Source organism: Equus asinus, chromosome 13 (assembly GCF_041296235.1).
Source record: "Equus asinus isolate D_3611 breed Donkey chromosome 13, EquAss-T2T_v2, whole genome shotgun sequence".
Taxonomy (NCBI): Eukaryota; Metazoa; Chordata; class Mammalia; order Perissodactyla; family Equidae; genus Equus; species Equus asinus.
In genome coordinates this window covers 19395323-19411597 of record NC_091802.1, presented here as the reverse complement: position 1 = coordinate 19411597, position 16275 = coordinate 19395323, and the positions used below count along the sequence as shown (strand labels likewise).

Sequence of the window (16275 nt, the reverse complement as noted above, 5' to 3'; positions counted from 1 at the left end):
AAACAGCTTGCATCCATCCCTTAAAAAAAAAGTTAGAGAAGATAGGATCTCTGTAATTGGTGAGATTTAAGAATCAGAGGGACCTCAACATTCCCAAGTGGAGGTCAGGGTGGGAGGTGGCCTGGACGGCTCTGCCAACCTAAATTACAATCCACAGGCTCTTAACATAAAAGGGGGGGGGGGGGTTATGTCTTCTTTGACCAATCCTCATCCCATTTCCTCTGCCTGCCCCAAATGACCTACCAAGGCTCTCTGAGTGGCACTGGTCTGACGTGAGAGCAGGCTGGAGACCAGCGCGATTCCCCTACGTCCCCACTAGAATCCTGACTCTCCTCCCTCGTGACCACCCTGGACTTTACCTGAGCCTGAAGGAAGAGGCAGGAAAATTGGCAGAGCCAGGAGGAAAAGGACATTTATTTCCATACATCAGGTAAACAGGGAAGAGAGAGCACAGCCCAATGAGTACAAACCAATTGCAGGAGAGCGGGGGGGACAGCAGATGGGAGCGGCACCAGGCACTGCCCTTGGGCCCCCAAGTCTGGTGGTGTTGGCAGGATAACCTTTAGGGTGGGAGCTGGGACCGGCAGGCCGCATGTTGTCACATCTGGGATAAGTGTGTGGGAGCAGGGTGATTGGAAGAAAAATGACTCAGGCTCAGAACATAGGGTGAGGACTCATGTCTAATACCCATTAGCACTGACCAAAACTTCCATCTTCAGTTCTTCTGATCACAAGCCCTCAACCCAAGGCCTTCCCTCTCAAGTTGAGCTTAAGGTCCAGGCACCCCGGACAGAGTGGGAGGGAGGCAGTGCTTGGATAAGCCCCGAAGTGGTGTAGGTGGAATGGGTTTACTCTTAAGTAGGTCATTGCACTTAACACACTGATGAGACGAAGAGGGCTGGGGGCTGGAAGTTCCGGATGGTACCCATGCACCTCTGTCTCTGTAGGCTTGTTTAGCCCAAACCCAGAAGCACCTGAGAGCCCCTCCCCACGCAGACCCAGCTCTGCTCATCAGTTTCTCCAGCTGCACAGAGAAAGGACTGCTCTCTGAAGAGTGGAGATGAGATTCCCCTACTCACTCCCCGGGGTCCCAGCTGCCACTGCAGCTCCCTCCCACTCCTCAGGGATGCAGCTGTGATGGAGAGGTTGGGTATTTAAATTAAAAAGTAAAAAGACAGCAGGCACTGAGAAGAGAAAGCCCTCGCCCCAAGCCAGGGGGAAGGAATTGCTGTTCCTGCCCCTAACTCCTCCCCATGGACCCAGCAACCCAGAAAGTCCCAGTAGGCAATCTGTCCACCGTCCCTGAGCAGGGGGCTGAGATGGAGGTCAACTTGCTGGCTCCATGCAGTGCCAAGCCACCTGCCACTGCCCACGGTGGCCCAAGGTAGAAGCCAAGAGTGTGGCGTTTTGGAGGCAGAAGGAGCAAAAAGTTCTCTTTTCAGAAGCTCCTCTTCCCCCCACCTCTTCCATGTGGAGACGTCAGCCACCCGCAGCCTGGGAAGCCCCCTGACCAAAGAGGGTTCGGTGTTTCCCATGCAGATCCGCAGTCAGGTGGGGAGACCTGTGCCCCGCCATTTCCTGCGCCATGGCAGCAGTAGGCCGTGGCGTGGGATGGTGTGGACCACTCCCCTGGGCTATGGGTTGGTTTCCATTGGCTTAGCCTCTGTGTCGCTGTCATTCAGATAGTTGTGGGAGTATCGGGGCCTGGCAGTGCTGTCCGGAGGGTCGTGCTCATCGTCTGACCGGTCAGGGGCAGGGGACTTCCAGTAGCTGGTGGGGCTGCAGGGAGAGAGGAATGAGGTCAGAGAGGACTGACACTCCTACCCTTTGGCACCAAAGCCTTCGGGCCTAGGGAGGCCCACAAGCCCTGTCATAGCGTTCCCCCAGAGCCACAAATGGAGAAGTAAAACCTTCCCTGGCTTTCCCAGAAGACACTCAGGTCAGTAAGAGAAAGGAGCACATTGTTTTGACTCTGAAAGCTTTGAAAACTCTGAGGAAAGTGATGCCGTGGAGCAGTGGGTCTGAGACTTGTGTGCGCGTAAGAATCAGCGGCAGATTCCTGAGAACTTGAGAACTTCCCTTGAGAAAAGTTCCCTTGAGAACTTTGGATTTGATAGCTTTTGGGTGGAACCCAGGAATTCTGCATTTTCAACTCCCTTCCCAGAAGGTTCTGATGCAGGTGGTCCATGGACACACTGACTTAGAGACTGTAGGCTTTGGTGATTATACGACTAGAACTTATCTAAGGTACAGTTATTTCTAACAAGATTCCTGCTAAGAAGAAGGGCCTTTCCTCATGGAATACCCCCAGATCTTAACCCCTTCTCCTAATCAGGTTTTCCTAAGGTCTGTGAGAATTTCTGCCCTTGACCATGGCATCCTCGCTCACCACAAGGAATGGAGACTCAGGAAATAGGACTGGCAAGACCTCTGCTTCAGGGTGGCAGAGCTGTCCCTTTCTTGGAACCGTAACCCAACCTGCAGAGTTTTCATCAGTCACCGGCAGTCCCCAGCTACCCCCGCACCAAGATGTGAGGAAGCATTACCCCTGGATGGAGCAGGCTCATGGCATCGAGCAAGGATGGGACCTCATCCAGCTCCAGTCAACTTCTCTTCTCTTTCTTTCCCAAAGCCTTGGAGCCGCCCTCCCCTGCCCCTCCTGCCTCCGCTGCCTCTGCCAGTTCAAGTGCACTATAATTTTGACACTCTTGGAGAAAATGCAGCCCAGGGTGGCTCCACCCTACCAGTGCCCTGCACTCAGTGGGTCCCTGCCCAGCACATCCAGGGACACAGCCCTACTTCCAGATCCTAGAGAGCTCCCCCTGGGATAAACAGGAATTCTGTGACCCCACTGCCTACAATTCTGATTTCAGAATCTGAGGAGGGCCCTTGTTTCCTAGCTCTTCCAAAGTTCTGAAGTTCTTCTATCCCCAAACCCAAAGAGGAGGAAACAGGACTCTGCAAGAAAGAACCACATCCTTAGCTTTTCCAACTGTGGTGACAACAGGATTTGGTCATTGGGTACTTCCTGTGTGTGCGCGACTGTCCCAGGCACTCGGGATATGCTGTCTCATTCTTCACAACCCCATGACATGTCAGAGGAAGCTGGTTCAAAGAGGTGGAGCATCTTGCCCAAGGCTGCACAGCCAGTATGTAAATTTGAACCCGGAACTCTTAGACCTCAAAGCCTTTTGATGACTCCCCCTTGCCCCTCAGTTGGGTGAACTGAGGAGAAAACAAGCCCAAACCTGAATTCTCCCCGCTGGCCTGGGTGAGAGCCCAGGGGGTGCGTAAAGACAGGGCTTTCTCTCTCTCCCTGGGGAGAAGGAGCCTGATAGAATACATGTTCAATTATGCAAAATGGCTCAGGAATGGGGCAGTCTGGTTAACAGTTATCGTATTTCTCATGAATGAATTACCATTTTTAAAGGAATCAGAATAGCACAAAACACATTTAATACAAACTAGACTGAACATAAATGAGTCTTACTTTGATGGGCCGAAGGCACTTAAGGACTCTGGGGTGTCTCAGGGACAAAATTATAAAGCTCAATGATGACTGTGCAACACAGAAAAAATTGGGGTTATTTTAGCTTTTGGGTTGTTTGAATTCTAAATTAGTGGGAGCCTGGTTTTATCTTCATTTTTTAGACAGACTTTCTGGGCATCCAGTGCTAAGGTCTGCTGTCGGCACAGGACGGACCGGCTTTGTGGAAAGACAGTGGGGTTATCTTGTGGGCAGAGTGGGCCGGCCAGATGCCAGGGCTGGGACCCACATGCAAATGGGGCATGGCTGGAGAGCCCTGGGGTGCTCCTCTCCTCAGAGTGGGGCCACAGCCCCCACTCCCACATTCCTGTGTCTGCCAGGCAGGCAGCCGGATAACTGACAGCCAGGTTTCAACGCTGTCCGATCCGGATGCTGGGCCCCGTGGCGCAGGCAGCTGGGGAGGGGAAACTCCACGCCTCTCCCCTGCTCTGTGGAGCCACAAGACCCCCTTGCTGCTTCCTTGGGTGCTCTTCGGCCAGTCTCCTTCAGGGTTCTACTACTGCTGCTGCCAGAGAGCCAACAGCAGGCAGCCAGTGCCCTCCCTGGGGCAAGAGTCAAGGCTGGCAATTGGAGCATTTTAACCAAATTGTTTAAAAAGCTTTCCTCCCCACAAGCCAGTGTCTCCTGCTCAACGCTGTCACAAACAATTTGGTACATAAGCTAATTCCCGCTGGGCGAGCCCAGGGTGGCAGCCCCCACCCCTTGCCTTCACTATGGAGCTATGGATACGTTCGTGTTCTGAATTCTCCCTGGTCCCCACCACCAGATGGGAAGCTAAGCCACCACTCCGCCCCCGCCCCCACTCTTAGCAGTTTATCCACCCAAAGCCAGTTCATGCTGAGTCCACCCAGGTCCTCCCTCCCCTGTCCTCCTCTGGCTGGCTCTGTGTTGTTTGGCTAGCTTCTGGCTTGGTGCCCACTCTACCCGCAGTGAATCAATCCTCCTTGGAGGTGGTGGCGTGTAGGGTTTCAGGACTACTCCTGTTTTCCTGTGGACAAGAGGAACTGTGCTGGTGGCTGGGGGAAGAAACAGGCTTTACGTTTTTGTTCTTGCTGGTTGTCGGGTCAAGGGTGACAACGGTCTGAGGGCACTGGGGTCTGAAATCCACCAGCCGCTGGTCAGCGTGGGTTGGTTGGCTGGGCCCATGTCTCCCTCTTCAGCTAGAAGTGCAGTGCTCAGAAGGGCCTGGCCCTCTCTGCTTTCCAAACCTCCCCCCACAGTCTATCAACTGACATCCTGCCCTGGGGGAGCAGGACACTCAGTGGGGCTGCTGAGGGGAAGGCTGAGGTGGTAGACACAATATTATGACTCCCTGCTTTTCTCACTGTGGAGCTGACAACAGCTCCCTAGTTCAATTGAGATGCTTCCTGCTCTGCCCAGAGCACCCGGCAAGCATCTGCCACATGGGGGAAGCGACAGAGCAGCGGTGAGCCCAAGAGCTAGAGCAGCTCAGGCCTGAGGAATCTGAGTTGGCCATGAGCCTGGTCTGGGTTCAAGTTCCTCCTCCCTCATCCCATCCCGTCTAATCCCATCCCATCCCCCATCTCCAAACAGCTGCAGGTAACATTCACTTCCTCTTGCTTCCTTCCTTAAAACGTAACTGGTCCTTTTTGGTACAACCCAGCCAGGCAGTGTACTTGTCCAGCTGCTCCACTGCACAAGAAGCCCACAAGCACGCGAATGGTGTGTGTTAGTTCATGCATCTGGGAAACATGGCCCGTACCCCAGGAGGCTGCACTCTGGGGTCAGACCTCCTGGGAAGCAGCAAGCTTGCCCTGGGAGGGTACCACGCAGAAAACAGCTTCACATAACCAGGGTGATCCAAATGTCACCACCCACCAGGGAAACTGCAACAATGTGATTCCAATGAGTCAGTCTTCGCCTTTCTTCTGAGGGGGTTGTGGGCAGAAGGGCCTAACTGCTAGATCACCCTCCCTGCAGTGAGAAGACTGGGGGAGACAGGAGAGCCAGGAGGGAGCTGTCACTCAGCAGCTGCTAATTTCTATTCATTAAAACTTTACAAGACAGCAGAGACAAGGTGACGCCCATGTGTGGGCTTCAGGTGGGCGGGCTGGGGCGGGAGTCAGGCATCTCCAGGTCTGTTGCAGGGTGCGGTGCTGTGGGGGCTGCAGCCCTGTGAGACTTGCATTCCTAGCCTTGAGATCCATGCCAGGGAGGAAGGTGGCATTGCAGGGCCTGGGGCAGTTGAGCAAAAGGCCCCATAATAACTGATGGCCACTGACACACCAGCTCACACCTTGGGGATCAGCCTATGAGGGCTATGGACAAAAACTCCCGCATGGGTGCTACTGGGCACACACAGTGAGCATTTTGCCCACGTGCTCTGCCTTGGGCTGTGGAGGACTGGTTAAGGACAAGTTGCAGAGTCCATTCAGACCTCGGCGCTATCACTTCCCAGCTGTATGACCTTGGCAAGTGACTTAACCTCCCTGAGCCTCAGTGTTCTCTTCTATAAAATGGGACTAATCAGATGTTGTTATGGGGTTAGTGTGTGGATTAAGTAAATAAAGCGTGGCAAATATCCAGAAGGGTCCCTGGCCAGGGTAAGGACTGGGTAAGTGGGAGCTGTGATTGACATCATCATCAAGTTCAGCTGACTGGGCTCAGAGCTCCGAATGACTGACTAGCTTAGCTGGCCCCTGCTCTCCGAGGTAGCCAGGAGGCTCTCTGAGGCCAGGCCTGCCAAGAGGAACACAGGAGGGGCCTAGGTGGTGGCGAGTGGGGCGGGAGCACGTTAGTTCACAGAGTGGCACACGCCATGCTGCACTCCAAACCAGGAGCCACCTACTACGCTAGTCGCTCTCGGGCCGGTACAGGTACCGCATCATCAGGCTGTCCACCGCCTTCTTGCGCTTCTTCTCCTCCTTCCGTGACTGCTGGCGCGCCTGCCCGGCCTCCTCATTTTCTCCAGCCGGGCCCTTCTTCACGCTCGAGCGGCTGTGGCTTGAGACAGTGGAGCCACTGGATGTTGATGAGGAGGAATCAGACTCTGTCTCCGTTCTCTTTCTTCTCGATTTGGACTTCTTCTTGCTCTTTCGAGAGCGCCCCTTCTTCCTCTGCTTATACTCCGAGGAATCTTCTGAGCTGGAAGTGGAGCTGGAGCTGGACCTGCTCCTTCTCCTGCTCCGGCTCTTCCGGCTGCTGCGGGACCGAGAGACATCGGCAGCAGAGGCTGAGCGGCGGATGCTGGTGGCTCGCTCTGGGAGGTCCAGTCGGGCACTCCGGACACTCTGGGTGCTCTTCCGGTCATCCTCCTCGGAGTCAGGCTCCAGCCTGCTCCGTTGGAACGGGACAGGTTTGTAGCTCAAGACCTCATTGATGGCAGCCTCCAGGTCTGGGTCCAGGTAGGAGTGACGGCTGACGGGGCGGACGCTGGAGCCGAGAGGTTCATCCGTGGCAGAGGCTGAGACACGTGGCTGGGGTGGCACCGACAGACTTCGGGCCAGTGATGGGTGGCTGAACTGCGAGTGGGCCTCACTCAAGGCCACACTGGCTCCATCATCCCATTCATCCAGACAGCTTCGGCCCAGGGACAGGCGGGAATCAGGGCTCTCCCGGCCGAGGCCTGAGGCCCGGCTCAAGGAAGGGCTGAGGGTCTTTGACAGGCTGTCGAGCCGGGAAGTGCTGCGACGGGAACTGGGTGAGCCTGACAGTGAGAAGCTCATGGAGGAGCGGGCTCCGTCCTCCCCAGAGCCGCGCCGTGTGGCCGAGGAGGCCCGGCTGACTGGTGCAGAGACGGCCGAGGCCCGGTCAAAGTCAGAGCCCCAGCGCTTCTCCAGCCCCCGGCTGGCAAGGCTCCTGACCTCAGAGAAAATGGATCCACACTCCTCAGGCTCCTCAGACTTCCTGCCCTGGCTTGGCTCCTCCCTGGTGCCTGTGCGGGCCTTCCGTGGGGGCCTCTCGGGGGAGGCTGCCCTCTCGCTCAGGGTGGTGAAGAGCGAATCCTCGTCGCCAGTGCCCCCGATGGAGTCCTTCAGCGTGAGCCGCTTCCGATAGCTCAGGGAGCTCAGCACCGAGGCCGGCCTCTCCTCCGTCCCCTTGCCCTCCTTCCCGAGGGTGTTGAGGGCCGTTCTGAGGGAGGAGTGAGGCCGGGGAGGAAAGAACCAGTAATGGATTAGGGGGAGCAAAGAGAGAATGAGAGAGAGAGAAAGAGAGAGAGGCACAAGCGTTAAACCTAGAGAATAAAGACACGGGGAGGGAGGAGAGAGGAGGAGAAATCGACAGCAGCCCTGGAAAGTGGCCGTGAGAGCATCAGAGGAAATGAAGCAAAATAATTTGCCTCAGTGAAAATAGCTTCATGGAGAATGTCATGTAAATTAGACTATTGTTCTATTTCATCACTTTTCCCCCTCTAAAACGTTTAGTTCAATTTATTTCATTGTCAACTACCTGGAGCCTCCTGCCACGCAGTGGTGGACGGCAGTGGGGCGGGGAAGGCGGCATTATCTGCAATAACAAAATGTTGTTGGGCCGAATAAATTAAGCCAATTAGAGGGGCCCTGGCTGGGAGCTGGTGGTGATGGGCTGGGCGCGGGCAGGGGCCTCAGGGGAGCTGGAGAAGGAGGGCGATTCCTTTTTCTACCCAGCCCACCTGCTGTCTCTTGGAGGGGTGAGGAAGGGTGGGGGTTAGGATGGCTCTGAGTGGGGGAGGAACAGAGTGTGTGTGTGGGGGGGTTGGGGAGCAGCAGGGAAGTGGCCACCAGAGGGGAGGGAGCCCAGGACGGCTCTCCCTCCCTGCTGCCACACTGGCCAGTAGGTGAGGGATGGGGACAGTGGAATCTGGATTCCAAGGGTAGCTGTCTGTGTGATCAGAAGACTGTGACTCAGCTGGAAAACAGGGGAGCAAGTTCCTCCAGTGGATGGGCATTAGCAGAAAGCTTGAGGGGGCAGTGAAAAGACTGGAGAAAGGAGAGAATGGGCAGAGAAAGACAGAATGTAGCTGTGACAGGGAGTCAGGGAAAGTGGTGCCTTTTTTGCTGCTATTCCTGTTAAGACCTCAGAGGTCCAGAGCTGGCCCAGGATGACCCTCTCTGGTGTTGTGGGATCCAGAGTCCCCCTGTGCCCCAAGCAAGTCTTGATTCCAAGGACGCAAACTATCAGGTAGTTCAATCAACATTTGTTGAATGATAAGTGGGGATGAAGTTAAACCTACACCAAACCAAAGCTTGGAGCCTGGTAGGAAAATATCACCTAGGAATGCAGACCCTGACTGAGAAGAAACCGAGCCTCCTGTGCTCATTCCACACACCAGTGGCGCGCTTGGGCCCCTCACTCACACACACACTCACACACATGCGCATGCCAGGCAAGAGATGCAGGTGGCGTGAGGCCTGCTCTCTTTGGATGGAGGCGCTGCTCAGCCATCCCTGGGGCACGAGGTAGCTCCTCCTCCCAGCTCAAGGCCACATGCTCACCTGGAACTCTTCAAGCTGCCATCATCGGAAGCTGCCTTGGAAGGCCCCTTGTTTTTCGACAACCATGACTTGACCCCGTCGACCCGGTCCTCCAGCTCTGAGTCCACATCTGACTCCCCCTCGCTGTGGGATGAGGAGCAGAAGGGTAGGCAAGGTGGAGGAAGAGGTGACCACTCGCTTCCCAGTAGGGGGCACTCAAGTGGCAGCAGGTTTCTCTTGGGTAGGGGGGGTGGGATGTGGGGTGGCATGCGCATCAGTGAGTCAGGGAAGAGAACAGAGAGGTTAGATAGCACACCATTCACAAGGACCCTATCCCGACTCAGCAGGCCACATTCTGTGACAGCCACCAAGAAGACCCTGAGGAGCACAGAGGCACCTCCCATCTCACTTTCTGTGACAGGCTGCTGTTCAGCCAGCCAATCCAATGACAATCACAAGGAGACCATCCATTCATCAGTTATAGCTAAATGGCTCTTGGTTAACAAGAAGAGTCCTGGGACCTTCAGCTACAACTTAGGCCTCCTCTGCTGGTTCCTGTCTCCCCACTCCCAAAAACATGGCTACAGCTGCTGCCATTTTCCATGCCTTCATGGCAAGAGCTGGGCAGCTGGCCATGGGGCAGAGAAGGGTTTCACTGTGACTTCAAGTCAGCTTGAACCAGGAGTCACCTTAGCTGGTGGCACCACCAACCTGGGCACCATAGCCATATTCCAGACCCATCCTGTGACTTCCCTGGCCCTTAAGAAACTGAGAAAGGACAAAGAGGGGGCAGCAGCATTTCCCAAGGGGCTGGCAACAGCTTCAGGATCAGATTGCACCCTGGAGACCCAGCTGGGCCCAGAGAGTCCCAAAAAAGGCTGTCTTTCCCCAGGTCTCCTCTTCCCTCCCTCAGGCAGCCTCCAGCTCTTGCTCTCCAGGGCTTCTTCTGGCCAAGCTGGCTGAGCTCTATCCACTGGCAGGAAAGCCCAAAGGAGTCAGATTCTGAGGCTGGAGTTGTGGTGACCCCCTCAAAAAGCAGTGAAGGCTTGGAGGCAGCTTCTGAGTGAATGCTTCTAGAATTCTGTAAAATGTCTGCTCACCACATTCCCCTGCTACAGATATGCTAGGATTTCTCCTTGATATAAATTTCCTTTCATCTGTGTCAACAGGAGCAGCCGCATTCCTGAATTATGTTCTTGAATAAACAGCCACACAGGCATGTAGGCGCGTGCACACACACACACATGGAAGAAACCACCTGTCCTGGGGACTGAGAGAGCAGGACTTGTGGGGAGGGGAATAAAGAGGCGTATTTTATGTGCTTCCGTCAAATACAGAATTATAACAAAGACGAGGCTGGTTGATGCCCTGGGTAAATAGGAGTTTAGCAGAGAGCCCCGAAACCGCTAATGCAAGCCCTGTGCCCATCCAAGCCTGGCAGATTTACTATGGTGCACGGGCCCCATGGAACGCCAATACCACCTGATTTATACACCCGTGCAAAAAACCTCCTTCTCTAGCTTCAGAGCCTGTAATTTATCACCGCCGTTCATAACCATATTGATTGCCTTTAGAAAGGAGGTGCCGTATGCATCGCAAAATCTATGTCTACAGGTTAAAAGCGTTTCTGTATAAATCTCCCTTAATACTGCGCTGTTTACTGCTTTCATTAAGGTTATGGCAATAACAACTGTATCTCTAAGTAAATCGAAACATTATTTTTCTGCCCGCCTTAGCACGCTCGCTCGATAACTTGGAGCTGGGGCCCAGAGCTGCTGAGGAAGGAGCCATACCACCTCTCTGCCATCAGCGGGAACCCAGCTAGGACTGCACGCCCCCGTGCGCCTGCGTGCATGCACACGTGTGTGTGTGTGTATGTGTGTGCACATATCCGTGTGTGTGCGCGTCTGCCTGGCAATGGTTTAGAATATGATCTTAAATGCGCATTTTATCAGCCCTCGAAGCTCCTACAGTGCGAGGATGGCAGGGCTGGAACACACAGGGGACAGACAGTTGTGGGCTCAGAATACGAATTCTCCTCCTTACATTCAGAGCAGCCAGTGGGTTGAGAAGCTGGCCTGCCTGCCCTCGCCTTCCCTTTAGTTTCAAGCACATAGACAACGTTTGGGTTCTTTTCCCTAAATAATCGGGCCCGTAAACAAACTCCAGGGGCAGGCAGGCTCAGGGGGCAGTTGAAATTTTAAATGGTTGGAATTAAACCTCGCGTCAAATACAATTTATGTCCAGGCTCATGTGCTATTAGTTAACTGGGAGCCGAGTCGCGGGGGAACAAACAAACGGAGACAGAACGGCGGGGGATATTAATTGTGTGTGACAACCGGGCTCCAGCGGCCCTCTATCACTGTTACACACTATTACATTTATCATTAGCTCTCGCAGAGTCCTCTGTGCCTCTGCCAGCCCATCCTGGCCAGCGGGGAGGCCTGCCAGGCAAGAGAGAGTGGGGGTGGAAACCAAAGCCATGCTAAAAAACAACCCCCGAAAATCTGCCCTGTTGGACTTGACGGAGAATCACCCTGATCCGCCTGGAGGCCCGCACATTTGCACCCACTGTCCAGCTCCCACCCGGAAAGAAGGAAATGGAGAGGGGGTGGATTTCCTGGGCTCCCCGCCACCTGACAGACAGCACCAGCACGAGCTCGGGGCCTCCCCCCGCCCAAGGGGCCCGCAGGGAGTAAAGCAAACACATCTGGCTGTGTTCCCTTCCCTACCACGGCAGAGCAGCCCTGATTAGCTGCCTGAATGCTTTCTCCAAACAAGGAACCGTTAGATGCCCCTCACCTTCTACCCTTGTCTGCCAAAAGAACCGGCAGACCTTTCAGAACGAAACATACCGGCTTCGTTAAGGCAGCTCAGGCTCCAGGGGAGCCCAAGGATGTGGCCCGACCCAGCCCAGCCAGACTTTTCTCCAGAGAAATAGGCAGGGAGGTGCTACACTTGGTTTCTGAAGGAGGAGAGGGCTGGAGCTCAGCAGGCTGTGGATGCCAGCGAAGGAGGCTGAGCCCTCCCTTCTGATGGAGCCCCCGCTCCTGCCCTCCAAGGGCGTGAGGGCCAGCCTGAGCCTTCCTGGGGGAGCACACCTTGTTGCCTGCCCTATACTCTGACGCAGGGCCCAGCCTGTCGCCCCGCCTCCTCAGGACAGAGTCAGCGGTGTTAGCGTGAGGGACTAGCTGGGCGGAGGTGCGGGAGGCTGTGCGCCCACGTGCGGCATGCAGCGGGCCGGGGCCCGTGTTAGGGTGGTTAGACACCACGCGAGGAGAGGCAGAGAGCGCGTGCGCTCCAGTCCTCACGGTTTATTCTTTCTTTTCTGATACTTTGTCACCATGTCCTGCAAACTGGAAACAGAAGGAAAATGGTGGGCAAGGGGGCGAGAAGAAGAAGACAGAAAAATCAATGGGCAAACCAAGGTGGACCCCTCAGCTGAGGACCCCTCCTTCCTCAGGAAGACCTGGCTCTGGCTGGCTGAGACCTGGCAGCAGGATGAGTGAAGGTGCTGTCCTCAGAGGGCGGTCCAGACCACTCCAGGCACCTTTCCCCTGCTCCCACAAGGAGCAGGCTGCCTGCAGGAGGGGGCCCCAGCCCTCACGTGGGAAGGGGGCAGGTCTGGGGGTCTGTCCAGGGCAGCCTTGGGAGCTTCTCTAGGGCCTGACCCCACCCCCGACTGCTGGTCTGCCGCCTCGTGACTTCCTCCTCAGCCTACAGCTACAAATCTCTCTCTCTCTCCGAAACCATTCCCTGGGCGGGTTTTATAAGAGAAAATCTCTGGCATGGTAACAAGGCACCATGGCCCTTAAATCTCTGCTCTCCCCAGAGTGGGGTAGGCGCCATCGGAAATGCAGCTAAACGGGGGAATAATTCATCTCGAACAGGCAGAACTGGAGAGCCAGGTCCCGGGAGGCCTGGGGAAGGAGGACAGGGAGGACGAGGGGAGGGAGTCTCATGCAGGCATCACCTGTCCTGCACTAACCCGCTGCAGGACAGAGTCCAGGCCAGGGTCTGGCCATGAGGGGAGGGTGGGCTGGTGGCTCAGTGACAGGGAGACAGAGGTCACAGCTGTTCTATCTGGTGGTCTGGTCCAGAGGTGGTCAAGAGGGCCTCTGTGTGGGCCAAAGGTGCCATAGAGACCCCCCTCACCTGTTGATGAGGTCCTCGTTCTCATCGCTCTCCATCTCATCCTCAATGGCGGCCTGCAAGTCCCCGATGCGCTTGAATGCCAATTTCAGATCGGCCTGCAGGCTCTGGTTAGCAGCCTCCAGACTCTCCAGATCCATCTCCTAGGAGGGAGAGTGGGCAGTCCAGGTCACAGGAGGGCTAGTCTTTCATCCAGCTGCCCCAGAAAAAGTCTGCTTCGAGTCTCTTCCAGGCAGGCAGGAGCTCTATGGGTGCTGCTGCAAGCCTGCAGTACTTTTTTTGGGGGGCGGGTGGGGAAGATTAGCCCTGAGCTAATATCTGCCACCAATCCTCCTCTTTTTACTGAGGAAGACTGGCCCTGAGCTAACATCCATGCTCATCTTCCTCTACTTTAAATGTGGGACGCCTGCCACAGCGTGTCTTGACAAGCAGTGTATAGGTCAGCACCTAGGATCTGAACCAGGAAACCCCAAGCCACCAAAGCAGAATGTGTGAACCTAACCACTGTACCACCGGGCTGGCCCATGTAGCGCTGTTTTTGCTCTGGTGTTGCTGGGCTGTTGGGGCTGGCCTCACTGATGGAGACTCTGGTACCACACTTGGCCCCCTGGCCTGTCCTCAGAGCTTCCTGGACTGTCCTCCAGACAGGTCTTCTTCCCTCTAATTCTCTAAACCACAGTTTCTTTGCAGGCCACCCCCTACCAGCCCAGGGGGGTGGGGTACACTTAGCAGCTACTCAGAGAGCTGCTAGCTTGGGGCCCCGAGGGTTGGGGACATTACCAGTTCATGCTTCTTGCGGCTCGCCTCGGCCTCCTTCCTGGCAAGCTCGCCCATCTCCTCCTTGGTGTCCCGGAGCTGCCGCTGCAGCCTCTTGTTCTGCTCCTTCTCCCGATTCTCAGCTGCTATGCGCTGATCCCGCTCCTCAGTCAGCTTCTCCATGTTCTCCTTGAGCCGGCTGGCCAGGCTCTGGACAGGGAGGTGGGAAGAGAGACCCCTCAGCCAGGTGGAAGGAGGGCTGTCCCTGAGCTTGGACTTAGGAGGCCTGGGGTCCAGCTCCGGTCCTCCACTCACCAGCTAGAGGGGCAAGCAACCAAAGCCTTCTGAGGCGGCCTCCTTTGCCTTTCTGTAAAATAGGGGGAAGAACACCTATTCCCCCAGGGGTCCTTTGAGGACTGAGTAAGGTAATGCGTGTGAAGGCCCTCTGGAAGATGAGAGGGCCTACTATCATCATCACTACCAAGGCTGGAGGAGTGCTCAGGCCAGAGCCTGGGCCTGTCCAGATTGATACCCTGTGTGGGGCCTCCACGGGCAGCAGGGCTTCCCTCCGAGACCCTGACCTGGAAGCTCCAGAAGCCAGATCCTGTGCTCAGAGGTCAATGGCTTTATTGAGAGTTCCCAGAAAAGGAGAAGACTAAACAGTCATCAGATTCCAAGCACAAAGCCATCCCTCTAAGCCCGACGAGTGTCTCCTCCCCCAGGAACTTGAACACATTTCTCCCTGCTGGGCCACAGGATGCTGAGCAAGAAATGATCTGGGGACTGCGGCAGGTTGTGAGGGAAGGACCCTGCTTCTGGGTCTAACCCTGGTTCTACCACTGACTCGCCGTACGGTCTCCATCTCTTGCCCCCAGCCTCTGTGTCTCTAGAATAGCAGTGCTAGGTGGCATGATCTCTAAGGCCCATTTGTGTCGAGCGTTCTGTGCCCCTAAACCACAATATTGCCTTACTGAGCAGAAGGGAAAATGAGAGAGAGAGCTGAGGAAAGGGACTGGGGCCCATGAGAAAAGGAGACAAGTCCAATAGGTCTGCCCTAAGTCTACCAGACGAATGGCCTCTTTTGCCCCTTGGTAGCTTTGTGACGTTACGCAACCTACTTAACCCTTCCTGTACGTAAAATGGGGGCCAAAATATTACCAAGGCAGAACATAAACTATTGTTAAGTCTCCTCTAACTCTCTCCAGCTCCCCTGAGGTCTGTGACCCTGTCTTGGGCGGTTCAGCCATATCTTCTTCCTAGGTCAAAGTATTAATACCACCCAGATGCCCACTGCCAGCCCCATGGTCGTGTTTCCATCCCTACCCTAGCGTCTGCGCCACCGACTGAGGGGTTGATGGGGAGGTGGCAGGAATGCTCCTCAGCACCCACACCATGAACACACTTCTCACGGAGAACTGCCGGCGCTTAGACAAACGTCTACAAGTTCGAGGAGGAGGAGAAGTTAAAAATAGGGCGAGAGGGGTGTAACCCAGAGAGCTCATTCTGCCTGCTTCTGTCTTCCTACCTGCTCTGCCGGAGAGGGAGGAGCTGGAGCGTGCTGGCTCCGGGAGATTGGAACAGAGAGGAGTGAATTTAGAGAACAGAGATTACAGTAGGGAGGAAGGCAGGGTAAAAAGATAGAGAAGAAAAGAGGTGGACAGAAAAAGGAGAAGGGGTGAGGGGGAAAGAATGAAAAGTAGAAGGTGTGGAGGAATGGGATGGGGAGAGGAAAAGCACAAAGGGAGAAGAAGCAATGGGCAAAACAGAAAAACGAAGAGAGAAAGAGAAAAAGCAGAGATGGGAAGGGTGGGAAGTGAGGAAGAAGGGAATAAAAAGAGAAGGGAGACAGAGAGCGCCTGGTGAGATGAGAGAACAGACTTCAGCCCTCACAGAAGTGGTGCCATCCGCTGCATATTTATGACCCTGCCAGAGAGCGAGTGAGGGGACCGGCGGGGGGAGCTCATGGTGGAGGAAAATATGAAGACGAAAAGCTAAGCTGCTCTGGTCCCTTGGCAGAAAGCAAGCACGGAAACAGAATGTAAAGCAGGCAGACTCTGCGGTGCCCAGAGAGCAGACAGAGCGGGGTGGGGGGAGGAGGCACTCGCCCGTCAGCTGGCCTGGCAGCTTGGCAGAGGCCTCTGAGGAGTGTCCATGGGCCTGCCCAGCCCTGCTGAGCATGCGCGGCTCCAGCTGCTGGGGTAGCTCTGTCCTGCTCCCTGTGGACTGAAAGTGCACACCCACCTCCAGCCGCTTCACTTGGGTCCTTTCAAACTCCAGGCGTGTCTCCAGCTCCCGGATCTTAGCTTCCTGCCTGCTCACCAGGGACTTGTCCACCATGGACTGCTCCAGGAACTCCACTTGGCTTTGGAGGGTTTGTAGCTGAGGAGTAGGGGACAGGAAGAGAAG

General features: G+C 55.4%; 1 protein-coding gene across 27 annotated transcripts in view; it reads right to left on the bottom strand.

The window, feature by feature from the left end:
- Positions 1–396: 396 nt before the first annotated feature.
- MYO18A (myosin XVIIIA) overlaps positions 397–16275 on the bottom strand; it is a 94223-nt gene continuing 78344 nt past the window's right edge. For 16 of the 27 annotated variants that reach the window (XM_070482661.1, XM_070482664.1, XM_070482666.1 and 13 more), the window contains 7 exons: positions 16111–16248; positions 13894–14079; positions 13117–13256; positions 12273–12317; positions 8983–9105; positions 6357–7639; positions 397–1779 (listed from right to left, as the gene is read on the bottom strand). In XM_070482661.1, coding sequence (XP_070338762.1) covers positions 6361–7639; positions 8983–9105; positions 12273–12317; positions 13117–13256; positions 13894–14079; positions 16111–16248 — 1911 coding nt within the window. In that variant the 3' untranslated portion in view covers positions 397–1779; positions 6357–6360. Of the gene's footprint in view, positions 1780–6352; positions 7640–8982; positions 9106–12272; positions 12318–13116; positions 13257–13893; positions 14080–16110; positions 16249–16275 lie in introns of those variants that run through there. The other 11 variants (XR_011493680.1, XM_070482679.1, XM_070482680.1 and 8 more) reach the window with 5 other exon arrangements.